The sequence below is a fragment of the Myodes glareolus genome, chromosome 18 (genome assembly GCF_982192425.1).
Source record: "Myodes glareolus chromosome 18, mMyoGla1.1, whole genome shotgun sequence".
NCBI lineage: Eukaryota > Metazoa > Chordata > Mammalia > Rodentia > Cricetidae > Myodes > Myodes glareolus.
The window spans coordinates 34,814,175-34,830,890 of record NC_142043.1 but is presented as its reverse complement, the minus strand read 5'-3'; the positions used below and the strand labels follow the sequence as shown (position 1 = coordinate 34,830,890).

Below are 16,716 nucleotides of genomic sequence, written 5' to 3'. Positions count from 1 at the left end.
CCAAGGTAGCTTTGTTAGATAAACATATTTATTTCAGTAGAAAATTAACAGTTCTGCTCTGGTTAGAAGTGGTCTCTAAACATTTGAGTCAGAATACGCATGGTCCCTTGGATGTGTCCTAGAAGACTCAAACAAGGATCTAGGAAGCCGAAAGGACAGGGTGCTTGCGCGGCAGGTGAGAGAGAAGTCAGGTCACCTAGCCTTGTGGAGCTGCTGGCATCTCTGGGGTGACATCTCTCATGTGTCTCCTGGATCCTTGGAGGAATGTCGGCTCATGGTCTTTTAAAGGATGTAGTTTTGAGCCCTCCATGCTAAAGATGGAAGAGTTGATGCTGCTGGTGTTTACTGAGCCGATGAAGTTGATGATTTTAATGGGGGGGTTCAGCCGAAGTTCAGGTTTGATCCAATCCATGGCCAAATAGTTCTAGAGAGAGAAAAGACACCAGAGTAGCCTAAAGTAGAAACCTAAGTGTACTCTCAGAGCTGACACAAGAGTGGCCAGTACCTTTGTCCTGACCCCAGTGGTTAGCACTCACCGGAGCCGAATAGACGAAGTTGAACAGTATAATCGCTAAAACCAGTATCACCGAAAAGCATATGATTTTGGAGCGGTAGCGTTTGCAGAAAACATAGCAGAAGTTTTTAATAGGTGACCGGTACCACAAGAAAGAGGAGTCATTTCGTCTGCCCGTGACAGTGGATGCCAGAAAATGGAGGGCAAGAGGAACCTTCAGATCAAGTGACCCACAGCCTTTGGTCTTTTCTCTAACAGGTTGGGGAGCCCCTTATACCCAACCCCATGTCTTATTTCCTGACTGTAACTTAGCCATGTAGGAGGAAGTAACTGTCCCTTTCCACATGGAGGCCCACCAGTCACCACCGTAGACAAAGGAGGAGGAATGATGGACTTGGTGCCTGTGCCCCACAGGGCCCTTACATGGGAGGATGGAGTGTAGGGAACTGGTTGGGTTCTGATTGACCTTGCCCGGCTGGCCTGATTAATGCCTCCCTCTCTGGCAGAATCTCCAGGGTCATCTTCACTTTACCCTAGAAATGCCAAAGACAAAGGGGCAGGGGCTGCTCTGCTCAGACAGTAGGGGCAAGGTCATTTCAGGACCACTTCTCCACCTCTGCAAAGGAGAGGAGCTTTGACTAAGGTCCTAGAAGTCTGCGAGAGCTAGGTTAGATGCATCAAGCTCCTAGTCACTAAACACCCTCCCCAGCTCCTACCGATAAACGCCACTTGTCACCGTCGTGGACCTGACAAGGCCACCATCCAGTTACATTGGTCTTCTTAAAGAGAGAGATACGCTTCTGTTGCGTGGAGGGCCATTTGGAATCAGTTTCCAACATCTTGAGGGAACATCGCTTGCTGCTCTCAGCCGGAAGGGGCATGTCTGACAAATCCAGCTCCAAGACCCCTGAGCCCAGAGAAAAGCCATCATCAGCAAGAAGACTTGCTTATCGGGTGTCACAAGCCCTACACCAGGACCTCACCTAAGAAGTCATCAGGGGAGAAGAGGTCATTGTCCCATATCTGGATGATGAGCCGGGCTGGAAACTTGTGCGATGTGGGATCCAGGCTCCATATGTAGTCCTGGAGGACAGCAGAAGGCTGTGTTATGACCTGCCTCGTGGACATTTCCCTTGGACAACCATTAGTCCACTAGTCAGCAATGACAGGCTATCAAGGAAGAGGGGCTCTGCCTAAGGACATGCTCCTAACATCCTGTTACAGCTTGCAAGTCTCTGAAACAATGGTGAATCCCTTGGACCCTAAGGCTCTTTCCTTCTTTTCTCCTCCCCATCCCTTACCTTCTGGCTTTGGACGCATACACGCTCTGTGACCAGGTAGTCCATGGTGAAGATGAACCTCCAGTTGAAGACGGCTGTCCCAGTCAGGGAGTGGTAGTGGACATCTGTCTTCTGCATGTCCTTCTCTAGCCCAAATAGCCACCTGGGGCCAGAGTCCTTTCACCTGGGGCTCCTGTGTGTGGTCCCCATCCCACTACACACAAGTGGTGGCAGAGGGCTGTTTCCCTCAGGACTAGGAGGCTCCAGCAGGGTGACAGAACCAGAGAACTAAGGGGCCTTCTGGAGTCATGTCCCCTGCCCCCAGCCTCACCCTTTGACGTAGATGTCACTCATCTTCTCTCTACTTAAGGTCTGACGAACCAGGTCCACTTGGGAGGTACTCCAGATGATGCAGCGCACTTCGTACCTGTAGCCGCTATGCTCTGAGGCCAGGCTGAGGACCAGCCCCCCCCACCCCGACCCCAGCCACAGCCCTGCAGAGGAGGGCCTGCCCAGAGAGCCTGAACAAGGACAGGAAAGCTCCTAAACCTGATGGAGAATTCCCACCGCCTGGGATCGGAGGCTCCCTGCACCCTGGGGGCTGAGCTGGAGCACCATGATTAGGAACTGGGCTCCCATATACTCACCGTTTGGGCTTCCTGGGGCTGATGTTGACTCGGGGGCCGGGAGGCCCCAGCATTTTGGGGAAGATATCCACCCACATTTGTATTTTCCCCTAGAGCCAGAATGGGTTTGCAGGTTGAAGGTTGCTGGTCTCCCTTCCATTAGGTAGTATGAGGGGCTGAGGCTTGGATGAGGGGCGGGGCCTAGAGATTGCTGGGAGGGGGCAAGTGATCACCTGCCAGCTCCTTTAGTTTTGGCTGGGAAGGCAAGTGAGCGAGGGTGAAGGGTGCTGACTCTGAGACTAAGTGGTTGTTGAGATTTCACTTATGTCCTGGGGGTGGAGCGTGAGGTCATGCTGGGTGGCCTGTTGATGGGGATCCGTGTTGGGGTTGGGCCTCATGTATTCAGCAGCATACAAGCCTTAAGTAAGGAAACTGGATGGTCAGTAAGGACTCTGTGTTGTGTGACCACAACCTAAGGTTATTATGCTGGCCATGAAGTAGAGAGTCCTGAGAGAAAGATTTAGTGGTGAAAATGGTAAGCAGAGGAAGGGAAAGGGTGGGGCCATCAGCCTTAGAAAATAGGTAAATACGTCCTGCCTGCCCAGCCTCCTGACCTACTTTTATTCTTCCAAGTTGACCCATTTGAGAAAGCCGGTTTAATGAGGATGGTTATTTTAAAAATTGCTCAGCAGAAGACTTCATGAATGTGAAAGATTTGTGGAACGATGGAGCCATTTTTATAGTTGGACAATGAGCCATAATTAAGGTGCCCTTGTGGGAGCTGTGCCCCTGAGTTCCTTGATATAGGGAAGACAGTCTGCAGTTAAGCGACTCAAACTGGGTTTTGTAGTGTTTGTGCCTTCTGAGCTATGGTGCCCCCTCCCTAAACCCCAGGAGAGCAAAATCAGTGGTACTAGTGGTTGGTGGGAGACGCTAGAGTGTCCCACACTGTTGTGAGGCATCCATTTCTTACAGCCTTTCCAGGCATCACCTTCTCTAAGTAACATCATTGGAACATCTTTCTTACTAACATGCAAAACATGCTTGACTCCTGTCTGTGCACACATGTGAGTTGTTGACCTGCCTTTGCTTCTCACTGTGAACTATGTCCTGGGTGGATGGACACCCGTTTCCTTATCTGGTGCAGTTCATCAGAGGCAGGAGCCCATACCTGGTCGATACCTGGCTGACTGTTACTGTACAGTGTGCGGGTCTCCACATGCTCAGGAACCAGGCCCTGGGTGTTCAGGATGTACAGTGCCAGGCGTTCTTTCTTAGGCCCCAAACCCTCAAAGGTAGGGGGTGTGGACTCTGGATGGAAGATGGGACCATGAGGTCATTAGCATTTCCATCTGAGCACCCTCCCCAGCCCTGCCTGGATATCTGGCTACAGTAGCCTTCTATGAGAAGAAAAGGAAAAACTGGAAAGATGTTGTTGCTCTCCTACCTAAGGGCAGCCTCTCCTCATCCTGCCCTCTTCTCCTCTCTCTCTCTCTCTCTCTCTCTCTCTCTCTCTCTCTCTGCACTCATTCATTCTAGGGTCCACACTGGCTCCCCGATGCCACACCTTTGCTGCTGGAAGTGTGCTGTGCTCACCAAAGCTCTGCAACCAGAACTTTTTCCCATTGTAGACAATTGAGTCATCGTCAAGGTCAAATATAGGTGGAGGCAGCCCTTTCTGTTTGGCATAGCGGTCCAGGAGGTAGCTTGGGGACAGCTGATCCCGCCACCTAAATGGCCCTGACCTGTGGGAGTATGCAAGAGGAACAGATGAGAAGGAACAGGTCTTTCAGGGGAAGGTGTTGGAAGCAGAGAGGCAGGTCCAGCCTAGCTCTCCACCTCTCCTCGGGGAACTGTGGGCTCACACCTCTCCCCACGCAGCTTGCTTGCTGAGTGGGGTCCACACTCACTTGCAGTAGGATGTAGAGAGCCCACAACGGGCTCCAAAGCTAGACAGAAGTCTGTTCTCAAGGTCGATCATTGTAGATCCAATCTCATCATCAGCAGTAATGAGGTCAAAGTCGTAGAGCTGGATCTCTAGGTCCTTCTCCAGTGGGATGTTACATGTGAGTTCATACATCCTAGAGACAAAGGGGTTGGAACGTGGCTGCCAAAGTGGATTCTGCCTCACTGGCCAACATCTCAGAATGAGGGTCCCTGCCTCACCTCTTCGCTCACGGTGAATGTGGGGAGCGGAGCATAGGCTAGGCTTTTGTCCACCAGCATCCAGTCCCTGAACATGGCTAAAAGTAACTTATGAGACAGCCTGAGTGCCTCTCTTTGGGCATAGGTGGGACATGTGAAAAAGTGGCGGATTTTCCATCTGTCTTGCACCTTTTGAGCCCCTAAGCACCAGTGAGACGCTGCACACTGGGACCCTGGAGGCTCTGAAGAAATGCGTCTGCCTACTGGAACTGCCTTCCAGCCTAGCGTGGAGGACTAGAAAAATGACAGTGGGTGACCGGGGGCAGCTCACGTGCCAAAGATAGGATCCAGAGTGTTGGGGTAGTATAAGTCCCGGTTGCCGAGTTTAGTCTGCCCCAGTTTCAGGATCACATAAGGGTCACACTGCGGGGAGAGAAGCAGAGGGAAGAAAGGAAGGGGGAAGTCAGGTTGGTCAGGGAGGATGAGAGTGAAGCAGATGTGTACTGCATGGTGCCTTTAAGTGGTGGCTATGTGGGTAGGAGCAGCCTGAAGCTACTGCAACATGGCTGTGGTTTAGGCATGGGGTGTGGACCACTGGTGACAAGTGGGACTATTTTTTTTTTTACCAGGCCATTGTAGTCCTGTGGTTGCAGGTTGATGGCTCGTATCAAATATACCCGGACCGTGCATATCTGAGGGAAATCTTCAGTCTCAGGCCAAGATGAGAACTGACGTGGGGGTTTGGGGGCATCTGGGTCCTCAGGAAAGGGGTAGATGCGGAACAGGCCCTGAGGGTGAGAAGATGTTGGCAGCCCAACCCGGCATGCTAGCCTAACTTTGTAAAGCCACCCGCACATCAGGGAGAGGGTTAGGCTGAGGGTGAGCAGTAGGGGTCTTCAGGCAGGGATGAATTTAAAGGGACATTGAGCAAAAGCACTCAAAGCAACTTGGTGTCCCAGACTATGACAGGACTGCACACCCGTCCCTTCGGGTCTGAATATGTCTGAAGCTTACATTTTTGGGGGACCAGCATGAGCTAGAGATGGAAATTTGAGGGTCTTGCCTCCCTCGATTCCTGCCTATTTAGACTGACCTGTGTCTCTCTACTTCTGGGGCTGTTTCTCAGGCCCTGGCTCATCTTCCGTGGGCTATAGAGAGCCAGGTAGCTCGGCTGGCATAGACGCACCTTGAATTCCCCTACTACAGGACTGTCCACCATGGGCTTCTCCTGGTAAAGCTTGAAGGTCTGGCAGAAGTCCTGCAGGCCCTGGAAGGCCTGGACTGCCTCCAGCTCACAGTCGTACACCTGTAGGGGGCAGATGCAGGACGTGGACTGGTGGGGACCCTTTTGGAAATCAAGAGATGAAGGAATCACCAGCCCCCAAGCCCTTTTCAAGTATTTTCCCCATCAGTAGCCCCACTGTCTGCTTTAGATGGAGCAGCTGGTTAGCAAGGTTTCTGGGACTCTTAGGGGACAATGTAAACAGTCCCTCCTCCACACCTAGGTGGGAGAGTGCTTGTCTTACAGGATCCCTGCGCTCCCTTAAGCTGAATAGGGCAGGCAGGCTTGCAGTGCTAACTCCCAGGAGGTAGAGGCAGGAGGGTTGACACTCAAGGTCATCTACACCACCTGCTTGGGCTACACAGGACCTTATTCCTAACAAGGCAAAAACCAAACCAGCAGCTCTGCCACTTGGTGGTTCCCTGACAAACCGTGGCCAAGTCTCCGGCCCCTCCCAGGCGAGGTTGTGTGCTTCCTCTCTCAGGACCCTCACCGTCAGGGTGTGGTAGTTTTTGTACTTGTACTGCAGAGACCTGTCAGCGTCCCCCGTGGCCCAGAACAGCTTGCTCCACCAGTCCACATCGTGCTCATAGTCATCCTGACAGAGAAGAGGGGACTCTCGCTGGCTCTCAGGCGGGGCTAGGGTGCCTCCGCCAACCGCCTGGGGTTGTCCCTTGTTCCCTGGTCTCAGTCTGCTTTACCTCATCTTTGCTGGGATCAAACCAGAACTTCTTGAAGAGAAAGTCGAGGAACTGAAAAGGGAGGAGGTTGGAGGAGGAGACTGGAGGAAGCGGCTGATTTTCCACTTCGGGATAACCTATGGGAGCTCTCCTGTCCCCTTCCAGTTTCCATAGGCCTTTCAGTTCAGCCAGGATGGGGAATTATGCTTCTTAGTGTTCATTGCCCATCCATATAGACAGGACTCACACGGGCTCAGAAATGCAGAACCTCACACTCTATCCGAACCCGTGAAAGCAGAATCTTTCCCCCACTGGGAGTCTCACCATGTACCTAGGCTGTGATCCTCCTGCCTCAGCCTTTCCAGTGCTGAGATTACAGGCCTACTAACCACTATGCCCCCTCCCAGCAAAATCAACCTTCCCTCCCTCCCATATCTTGTGCTAGGTATGGAATTCAGGGTCTGTGCACACTAGGCAGGCAATCTATTCCTTAGGTACCTCCCTAGTCCTTGGTTTTGGGGACAGTGCCTTGCTTATGTAGCTCAGGCTGTCTCAGACCTTCAATCCTCCTGTCCTGTTTTCCGAGTTCTGGGATTACAAGCACGTACCATTAAGTCTGGCAGCATCTACTTTTGATGAAGGTATTTGGGGACTGCTGTGCATTAAAATGTGATGCTGTTGCCCTAGAGCTATAACTAGGGAGCACAGTAGAGGTAGACACTTGGAAAAAAATCTTAATGACTGCCAACTCTAGTGGGATCCCTCAGTGAGATCCCAGGGTCTCATGTAAGGGAGTCTTAGTCCGTACAATGCTTGCCTTGTTGCTGTGATCAGATACCTTGACAAGAAACAACTTACGGGGAGAAAGGATAATTCTGGCTCACAGTTCGAGAAGTCATGGTGAGGAGAAGATGGGGCAGGTGTCTGAGGCAGCTGGTCACATTGTGTATGAATTTGGGACACAGTGGTGAATGCCAGTGTTTAGCTTACTTTCTCCTTTTTAGTTAAGTGTAAGACCCCAACCCATGGGAAGGTGCTGCCTACTTCTAGGGTGGCTCCTCCCACCTCAGTTACCCTCATTTAGACAACCCCTCAGAGATAAGCCTGGAGGTGACTTTAAATCTTGTCAAGTGGACAGTCAATGTTAACTATCACAAGACTTGCAAGCATGAGAATCTACATAAAAACCTATGTAAAAAGGCCCAGCATGGTGGTGTTTGTTTGCAGTCCCAGTACTGGAGAGGTAGATACAGGAATCCCTTGAGCTGACTGGCTAGCCTAACCTAATTAACAATTTCTAGGCCAGCAAGAAACCCTGTCTCAAATAGCAAGGGGGAGTTATATCTGGCCTCCACACGTGTACATATGCACACACATGCATGTGCACACACACCCCACATGTACCCCATGCACAAATGAATAAAATAGTAGCAATCCCAGCATGTGGGAGGAGGAGGTAAGAAGATTGGCTCAATGTTATCCTCTATTACATAGGAAGTTCAAGATGAGCCTGAGATACATGAGACCCTGTCTCAGGACTCCCCTCTAACATCCCCAAAATGCTCAGATGATTTCTCACATGCACACTTGACTGAGGCCCAACCCTTAGCCTTCTCCAGTACAGTTAACCCTCCTCAGAGCCTTGGTCTAATAGACACCTCCCTACAAGAATAGGGTCATTCGTGTAACTGGTAGGGGAGAAGGTGCCTGAGGCCCTTACTCACAGTGTCAGGCTTCTTCACAGACAGGGCTGCAGAGAGAACACAGCTTGTGAGCCTCAGGAAGAGAGAAGCCAAGGAAGAGGGGCACCAACCCCACAAGGGAGCCAGGGTCCCCCCCCACTCCCAATGAGGGCTTCCTATGGAGAACAGGAGGCGGGGCTGGGGAAAGGACCATACTTGGGAGCTTTACAGGAGTGTAGCTCAGAGCCCAGGGGTCACAGAAATAGGGCTGGAGGAAGTCGATGTTGGCTTGACCCACCACAACCTGCTGGCCATAGACCTGGTTGTCCACCACCTTCACCACCAGGGGCAATGCATGGGTCTCTTCCACAGGCATGAACTACAGCCCAAAGAGAGGGGAACGTGAGGCCCCTCAAGAGAAGACTGTCCAGCCCCTTCCCAAGGCCTCTTACCACCGTGAGGAAGAAGTTGGTCTTAGGGAAGTTGGGATTCTCCTGGAAGTTGCTGATGGGTTCTGTCCTCAGGCAAGCCTCCCCACATTCCACCAGGAGCTGTGGGTAACGCACATTCTTCATGTTTCGAAGGCCCCAAGCCATAATCTGTCCGAACCAGGAGAGAGCGGGGCTAGGGGCAGGTAGCACTTCTTAACCAGGGCAGGGACAAACTGGTCTGGAAGTGCAGTTTAAAGCATGTCAGGGTTGGGAATACGGCAGTACCAGAGCTAACATCTGAGGCTCCTCTGGGTCTCCCTGCCCTGTAAGGGGATAGGCTGCCTCTCAAGACCCGCCGTCTGCTGTCTCTGTGAAGTAGGTGGCATCTAACCACCAACTGATCTGCCATACACCCCAGCTGGCCCATAAGCAGGTTAGGTGGTACACCTGCCCACTTCTGGCTCTAGACAGTATTCAGACATTGAGCTCCTGAGGCTAGCCGCCTCTAGAGCCCACAGGTTTTGCGATCTGTATGCCATTTATCTCACTGCTGACTTGTGTCCCAGACAGCTCCAGGACCAACCACTGATTTGGCACCCTGTGATTTCTCTCTCAGTTCTCAGGAATATCCAGACCCTCATAACAGCTTCCTTGGGGGCTGAGTGGGGACCAACTACATTAGCTGATCTCAAGGAGTTACTAGTTCCTGAACTACTTGATTGGTTTTTTTTCCCTCTGTCAATTTGTAATAGGACACAGAATAACCAATGTGGGAACCTAAGTTTGGTCTGAAGCAGAGATGGGCTTACATTGTGGCTCCCTCACTTAGTCTCTGTGTCTGCAATGTATTGTTTCTGAGCAGTGATTTCCTTCTTGAGAAATCAATTCCTAATCCACAGGGACCAACACAAGACAGTCCTACATCTGCTACCTGCTGCCCGATTCGCCATGCTGTCCAAGCCTCTGCTCTTGTGTCTCGTGTCTCTCCTGCCTCTGAGAATGTGTTCCTAGGGTTCAGGCTTTGGGCCAGGTTGTCAGAAAAGTTTCTCCAAGAGCTCCAGGGCTCCTGAGGCTGCTGTGGGAAAGGCTTTCCCCTGTGCACCCCTCCCCATGTGCACGCACCTCAATGGCCATCATTTTCACTGCAGGCTGGATAGTCTTGGGCAGGGTATATATCCCGTTCTTACAGGAGACACTGAGGATTGGCAGATGTCTGTCTTTCAACTTCTGGAAGGTAGAGAAGGAACATCAGAGAGCATAAAGCCCTGGGGGCTGCTCCTGCTGCTCCTGCCCTCACCCAGCATGTCCTTTAGATGGCTCAGCTAAAGGGATCCCAGAACAGATGGGTGGGACTGGAAGGGAGTTAAGGGGGAAACTGGCTAGGCTGACAGCATTGAACTCAGCATGTAACCCTGAGCCTCAGTCTTTTCCTGAATGGGAGGTGTGGGCTCTTGTGTTTATGGAAATCTGGAAGTGAAGGTACACCAAGGAGGGACCCGAACCCTGCCCTTTTCATTTGTACCTCAGTTTCAAGAATCAGCTCACAGGATGCCAAGATCTCACCCTCTTCTTCTCCCAACTCTCTCACAAGAGGATGCCACCTCAGGGGGGTCACAGCCCAGCCTTGGAGGTTCAGCCAAACCACCGGGGGCCACATGCTCCGGCCCCACAAGATTTTGTTTCCCTAGAGGAGAAGGGAGTTCAGAGAATGTGGACCAGGCTTCCAGCATGGACTTCTGAGGAAGAAGGGGGTGGGGCTCAGCTAACACACCTCTATGACCCCTGAACCATAGTCTCACCGAGCCCTCAACACCTTGTTCTAAAATACACCTCTAGCCCCGAAGCACAGCTCTGAGGAAGCTCTTCCTCCCTCAAGCACAGCCTGCTGCTGTACCCTTGAGTCATGTTGCCACAGTTCCAACACCACAAGCGGGGGGTTCTCTCTGGTATCCTTGGGGTTCTCAAACAGCAGAAGGTGCTGGAAGATGAGCGTCTGGGACCACGTCGGGGCTGCAGAGCTTTGTAGCGTCTGGGTGCACAGGCTGTGGTTCAAGAAGACCACCCGAATGAAAGGCTCTAGAGCAGGAGGGAAGACGGGGCGTCACAGCTCCAGACTGTCGAGTGAGATTCTCCCCTCCTCTTCAGCGGCAGCCATTAGACCTGAGGAGACTCAGGATGGGCAGCCGCTGCCCCTGCCAGCCATTCTCGAATGCTGCTTCCGCCAGAGCTGCAGATCAACTGTGCATACCCCATAGGCCAGGGAAATCTTTGTTTCCATTCGGGTGAATGCCGTGCCCACTGTGGTTACCGCTTGGCTTTCACTGGGAGGGAGGAAAGGGGCTGCTGAGGGGGAGTTCTGGGGATAAGGCTTCCCAGAGTTGATCATCCGCAGCAGCAGTGAGTGTCCTTTAATGTGGCTGGTGATGCTCGGGGGACACAGAGCTCAGCAAACATCCGGGAAGCTTTGCCACCCATTTCTTACCTTCTGTCACAGGGCCATTAGCAGGACAGGGTGGGAGTACTCAGCTCACCTCCTGAATGGTTCTATGGGTCTCCCTCACACAGGGCCTCCTCCCTGTCCCTCCTCTTCTACAGAGCCTCAAGTGACATGGTTCCCCAATGTGTCTGTCTGTCTGTCTATTTGTATATTGTGTGCATTTGTGCTTTCCCTACATATATGTCTGTGTGAGGATGCTGGATCCCCTAGAACTGGAGTTATAGACAGTTGCGAACTGCCATGTTGGTGCTGGGAATTGAACCTGGCTCCTCTGGAAGAGCAGTCAGTGCTCTTAACCACTGAGCCATCTCTCTAGTCCAGTGCGTCACTGTCTTTCATGTCCCACCCTGTCTTCCAGTTCTCTGCCATGCAAGCTTCTCCTTCTTCGAGGCCTACTAAGCAACCCCAAATAAGTGACTGAGTTTTTCAACCCCCTCTCCAAATTTCACAACATTGGGGTCACATCTCAGGAGCACCCTGGGTTTGTAGTCTTTGGTGTCTGTCCCCAAAATTACACTCATAGGCTTTGTGCTGGCTAGTTTTCATGTCAACCTGACACAAGCTGGAGCCACTGTAGAGGAGAAAGCCTCGACTGAGAAGCTGCCTCCATAAGACCAGTCTGTAGGCAAGCTCATCAGGCATTTTCTTAACTAGCAATTGAAGTGGGAGGGTCCCACCTATGGTGGGTGGAGCCACCACTGGGCTGGTGGTTCTGGGTTCTATAAGAAAGCAGATTGAATAAGCCACGAGGAACAAACCAGTAAGCAGCAGCCCTCCATGGTCTCTGCATCCGCTCCTGCCCCTAGGTTTCTGCCCTGTGTGAGTTCCTGTCCTCACCACTTTTGATGGTGAACTGTGATGTGGAACCCTAAGAGGAAATAAAGCCTTTCCTTCTCACGTTGCTTTTGGTCATAGTGTTTCATCACAGCAAGAGTGACCCTTGCTAAGACAAGCTTCTTGGGAGAGGGATCTGCATCTCTGCTACATATTCATCACTGACGTATGTGGGTGTGTTGCCAGGCCTTGAGGGTTAGGGGACGGGGCTGAATGACAAGGGGCACTCTGTGTTTCATTTGTTTGTGCTGTGGAACATTTGTTTAATGATACAAAGATGTGTTGCTTTCTTTTGTGTTGCATTTGTTTAACTCTGTGAAACCGTGTTACTTTGCCTGTCTAAAACACCTGATAGTCCAAAAGAGCTGAATGGTCAATAATTAGACAGGAGAAAGGATAGGTGGAGCTGGCACAGAATAAATAGGAGGAGAAAAAGACGATCGAGGAGCAATAAGAAGAGGAGGAGAGGGGCCAGCCAGCTACACAGCAAGCCATGGAGTAAGAAGTAAAGCAAAGTATATAGAATAGATGAAGATAAAAGCCCAGAGGCAAAAGGTAGACAGGATAATGTAAGAAGAGCTGGCTAGAAACAAGCCAAGCTAAGGCTGGGCATTCATAAGTAGGAATACATCTTCATGTATTCATTTGGGAGCTGTGTGGCCCCCCCGCCCCCCCCCAAAAAAAAAACAAAGAGTAAAAACAACCAGCTATAGCATTCCTACTCTGAAAGGTCAGGATCTGGTTGTACATCAGATTCCGGGCCTGGTAGATGTAGCAGAAGAGCTGGTAGTAGTGGGGCTCTGGGTAAAGAGAAGCCTCGTTCATTTCCTGTCCCAGCTCTTCATAGGCTCCTCCCTTCTCCCCTCTTCTCAGGCCCTGGGGCCACTCCGGAGACTCCCAGGCCAGGGCTCACTGTTGAAGATGCAGTAGATGAAAGGCGTGGTGGGGATCCTGGGATCCTCCGGGGTGTGCCTCCACGAGTCCTTCCAGTGTTGCCATGACCATGTCTTTTCGTGTTCCTTCTTTGGTTCGTTTTCCAACGTCTCTGCCTGTGCCTGGAAAGGTTCCCTTAAGGTTTGCAATACTTCCTGACTCCTCTCTACAGGCAATAGCCGCCCTCTACCCCTCTACAGATGCCAGTTGCCAAACTTGAAGAGTTGGGGACCCAGCTAGCAGGGACCAGGAATGTGTATGTTCCTGAGCCTCTGGGAGACAGAGGTAATAAACAAGCGCCACCCAGACCATGGTAGCCTTACCAAGGATCCCTCCAGGAGGAATATGGGAGCCACACCCCTCTCCTTCTTGGGTGCCAGCCGTCGGTGCCAACAGCGGCGACGGAACCGACTTGTGGGCTGTGGGTCCAGGTGGAACTTGGAGTCAAAGGTGCCATACTCCCAGCCCTCTCCCTCCTGAGAGAGGTCTTGCTGCAGGGAAGAACACAGGGTCTCAGAGTTGTGCTCCTGTCCCTACTTTGCAAGTGGCCCCTGCCTGTATCCCACTTGCCCCGTCTGCCTCACCCTCTGCAGGAAGGAGAGGGTCTCCTGCTCCTGGCTCAGCTCCTGGCCCAGTTCCTTGTGATTCCGGAAGCGCACACGCACCCAGCGTCGCCGGCGGCATGAATGGTAAGTCTTTTCCACCGAGTTCCAGATGTGGGGCAGGCCGGAGGGTGGGATTCCCACTCCGTACTCCCAGCCTACAGGGGCAGCAACATGGCCTCTGGGTCCATTTGCACCTGCAGACTTCAGGAGTTTTGACCCACGCCTGAGAGTAGGGCCCTAGAGGGACAGATCCTGCGGGCAGAGGGGTCCTCATGTCCCGGAAGATGTGCTTGAATTGTGTAACTTGGACTACATGGGACCAATTGCAGCAATTGCTTGTGTCTGGAGACCAGGCATCAAGACTTCCAATCCACCGCTTCCTCCCTGGAGCCTCTTTGGGTGAACTCAAGCGCTGCAACCAAATCCATGCCAAATCCAAATCCAGGCATTTATCCACCAGGCTTGCTCAGGGTCAGGCCTCAGGAAGTGAGGCGTCTCAACAAGAGGGGCTGTGTCTGTGGAATGGCTAGAGGCTGAGAATCCCCTAAGAGGCTGGGAACCCCCCCCCCCCCCGGAATTCAGGTACATCCTGCCTGAGTGCTTAGCCACTCAGTCTACTAGAAGAACCAGACTTGAATGCTTCAGGGTCCCAGGCCTTCATGCCTTCCGACTTGACCAGAAACTGACCTTCGCTGTCCACTGCATGGTTGAGCTCCACAGTCCAGTTCTTCTTAAAGTGCCAGCCTGGGGGACATTTCACATTCTCCAGGGCTTCCACGGGCTGTCCGGTCTGTATGGATGTTGAGGGTGAGGGAGGGTCCAGCTGAGGTATATGAAGCTTGCTTTCACTTGTTCTCTCTCTCTCTCTCTCTCTCTCTCTCTCTCTCTCTCTCTCTCCTGTCTTTGAACTTCCAGCCATCTTCTACTGCCACCCCCCCCCCCTGCCCCTGGCTCATTTATAGAGGTGAACAGCTCTCTCCTTGTTGCACTGGGGACACATTACACTTGCATGGTTCTACTCAGTGGCCAGTAGCCTCTGGGTGAACTCCATTAAAATAAACCAAAATTCAAAGACTAGTTCCTGTATCTTAGCACCGTATTTCCTGAAGAGCCATGGGGCAATAGAGAGGACAGAATATTTCTGTCAGGACAGTGTGTGTGTGTGTATGTGTGTAAGCTGGGAGTCAGTCTCATTGCTCAGGGTCCCATTGGTCTTAGTTTTTGAGACAGCATCTCTGAGATCTGGGGCTTACCTGTTAAGTTAGGTTGTCTGGTCAGCAAGCAGTGTGTGTGTGTGGGGGTGGCTATCTGCTTCTGCCTTTCTACCGCTAGGACTGTAAGTCCATACCACATGCCTGGCTTTTTATGTGAGAACTGGGGCTAGAACTCAGGTTAAAACTCCTGGGTTCAAGTGATCCTTCTGCCCTGTCTCCCAAAGCAGCTGGACTACAGGCTACACAGCATCTATCTCTTTCTGACATCCAATTTGAGGTCTGCTGCTTGCTGTCCTTGGGTACAGCCCCTTCACTGGTGCTACAAGAGCCTCATGGCTGTAATACTTAACTGGAGTCCCACAGCATATATGGAACAGAGCTCAGACATAGCTCTTACTGCTGGGACACCCCAACTTCTGAGGCCCCCCCCCAATCTGGTCCTTGCCTCCTTGCCTCTCCCCTGTACCCTGTGGCAGGAGGGAGATGCTTACCACATCTGTGGTAGGGATAGCTGCAGGTACCCAGGCGCCTGTGGCATTGCGGATCTGGTTCTCATACACCTCTTCCAGCACCTGGCTCTTGTTGATGTCTATGTCCAGGAGGAGTCTGGGTAGCAGTGAGACCCCAAGTTCCCAGAGCTGTCTGAACTCCCAGGGGTCCTTCTCTGCTGGCCAAGCACCCTTATGTGACATCCCACCTCCTATTAGCCGGGGAGAGCCTAGCATGCAGACAGGTGTTGGGCAAGGCTAATGATCTTGTGTATTCTCACACACGGGGACTAGAAGGGCTTGGGAGCCCACCTCCTTAAGTTCCCACTAGTCCTCCCAGGTGAGAGGGAGTCACACAGTAGGACATCCCAGGTGCCAGGTCAGGGCTTGTATCATCCTTACCTCCTCTGGGGCTCCACTATCCAGTCACCCTGCCAACGCCATCCCGGGGGAGCCTTGAAGTCTGTCTTGGGGACAGCCTTGCGTCCCATGACATCCGAGAAGTTGGGGCAGTGGTGCAGTCCCTGCTCTCCCCACTGGTCTTTGAACTTGGCCTGATTCTCATACTGGGGGAGGAGAGTTCTAGTCAGTGCCCGTACCGCCTCCATCAACCGCCTGATGCTGGGGACGTGGAGACACCTGTTTCCCAACATCAAAAATGGAGCAGCCGAGAAAGGCAGGGCCTTATCCCAACTGTACCTGGGAGACAGAGGCTCAGCAATCAACACTACCCAGCCCTGAGCAGCTAGTAGAGGAGTGGGGTGATGCCCAGGTCAAAGCCTGTCTCTTCGATGCGACCTGCCTACTCCCTAGTCACTGAAGATCTGAGAAATCCAGTCTTTCTACACACGTACCCTCTGTGCCACCCCCCATGCTTTTCCTGCAACCCCCTCCATCCCTTCTCTGTCCCTGCCTTATGCAGGGCTGGTTAGACACAGCTGTCCCTTGACTACCTCAGGGAGTTGGTTCCAGAATGTCCCTGGGTACCACAATCTACTCTCTAGTCCCTTACATTTGAACATCTTCCTGGGCCAGCCCTAGCATCCGTGCATGACATAGACTTTAAGTCGCCTATAGATGACATAAAACCTAATACAATGCCAATACTAAGTCACTGCAGTTGTTCTAGTGTATTTTGCTAAGGTCATAGTGATGAGGAGAAAGGTGTGTACATGTTTGGTAAAGATGCAGCCACCACGAACTTAACTGCCACCACCGCCCGGCTTTTGACTGCATTTTCAAGCCACAGTTGGTTCAGTACATGAATGGAGATGCCGTTGAATGGGGAGCTGACTGTGTTATGGTATGTTATCTACACATGCATCTTAAAACATAACAGTGTTTCAAATACATTTTTTTTTCTTTCTTGAAATAGCTCTGACTGGTCTAGTACTCTTTATGTAGCCCAGGCCAGTCTCAAATTCTCAGCACTTCTGCTGCTTATGCCTCCCAAGTGCTGAGATTACATGCTTGTGTGAACCAACTATAAACAAAGTCATAATTCT

At 51.9% G+C, this 16,716-nt stretch overlaps 1 protein-coding gene across 3 annotated transcripts in view; it reads right to left on the bottom strand.

The window, feature by feature from the left end:
- Positions 1 to 10: 10 nt before the first annotated feature.
- Fer1l5 (fer-1 like family member 5) overlaps positions 11 to 16,716 on the bottom strand; it is a 53,322-nt gene continuing 36,616 nt past the window's right edge. The window contains exons 25-53 of one of the 3 annotated variants that reach the window (XM_087898063.1): positions 15,614 to 15,777; positions 15,215 to 15,329; positions 14,197 to 14,299; positions 13,489 to 13,664; positions 13,228 to 13,395; positions 12,885 to 13,026; positions 12,694 to 12,771; positions 10,535 to 10,716; positions 10,163 to 10,324; positions 9,763 to 9,867; positions 8,662 to 8,808; positions 8,426 to 8,588; positions 8,252 to 8,277; positions 6,549 to 6,599; positions 6,341 to 6,445; positions 5,752 to 5,871; positions 5,192 to 5,353; positions 4,897 to 4,988; positions 4,331 to 4,501; positions 4,017 to 4,165; positions 3,592 to 3,731; positions 2,442 to 2,530; positions 2,126 to 2,221; positions 1,816 to 1,957; positions 1,498 to 1,597; positions 1,231 to 1,421; positions 938 to 1,047; positions 537 to 684; positions 11 to 424 (exon numbers count right to left, since the gene is read on the bottom strand). In XM_087898063.1, the coding sequence (XP_087754189.1) occupies positions 197 to 424; positions 537 to 684; positions 938 to 1,047; positions 1,231 to 1,421; positions 1,498 to 1,597; positions 1,816 to 1,957; positions 2,126 to 2,221; positions 2,442 to 2,530; positions 3,592 to 3,731; positions 4,017 to 4,165; positions 4,331 to 4,501; positions 4,897 to 4,988; positions 5,192 to 5,353; positions 5,752 to 5,871; positions 6,341 to 6,445; positions 6,549 to 6,599; positions 8,252 to 8,277; positions 8,426 to 8,588; positions 8,662 to 8,808; positions 9,763 to 9,867; positions 10,163 to 10,324; positions 10,535 to 10,716; positions 12,694 to 12,771; positions 12,885 to 13,026; positions 13,228 to 13,395; positions 13,489 to 13,664; positions 14,197 to 14,299; positions 15,215 to 15,329; positions 15,614 to 15,777 (3,825 nt within the window). In that variant the 3' untranslated portion in view covers positions 11 to 196. Of the gene's footprint in view, positions 425 to 536; positions 685 to 937; positions 1,048 to 1,230; positions 1,422 to 1,497; positions 1,598 to 1,815; positions 2,531 to 2,653; positions 2,839 to 3,591; positions 3,732 to 4,016; positions 4,166 to 4,330; positions 4,502 to 4,896; positions 4,989 to 5,191; positions 5,354 to 5,751; positions 5,872 to 6,340; positions 6,446 to 6,548; positions 6,600 to 8,251; positions 8,278 to 8,425; positions 8,589 to 8,661; positions 8,809 to 9,762; positions 9,868 to 10,162; positions 10,325 to 10,534; positions 10,717 to 12,693; positions 12,772 to 12,884; positions 13,027 to 13,227; positions 13,396 to 13,488; positions 13,665 to 14,196; positions 14,300 to 15,214; positions 15,330 to 15,613; positions 15,778 to 16,716 lie in introns of those variants that run through there. The other 2 variants (XM_087898064.1, XR_015735455.1) reach the window with 2 other exon arrangements.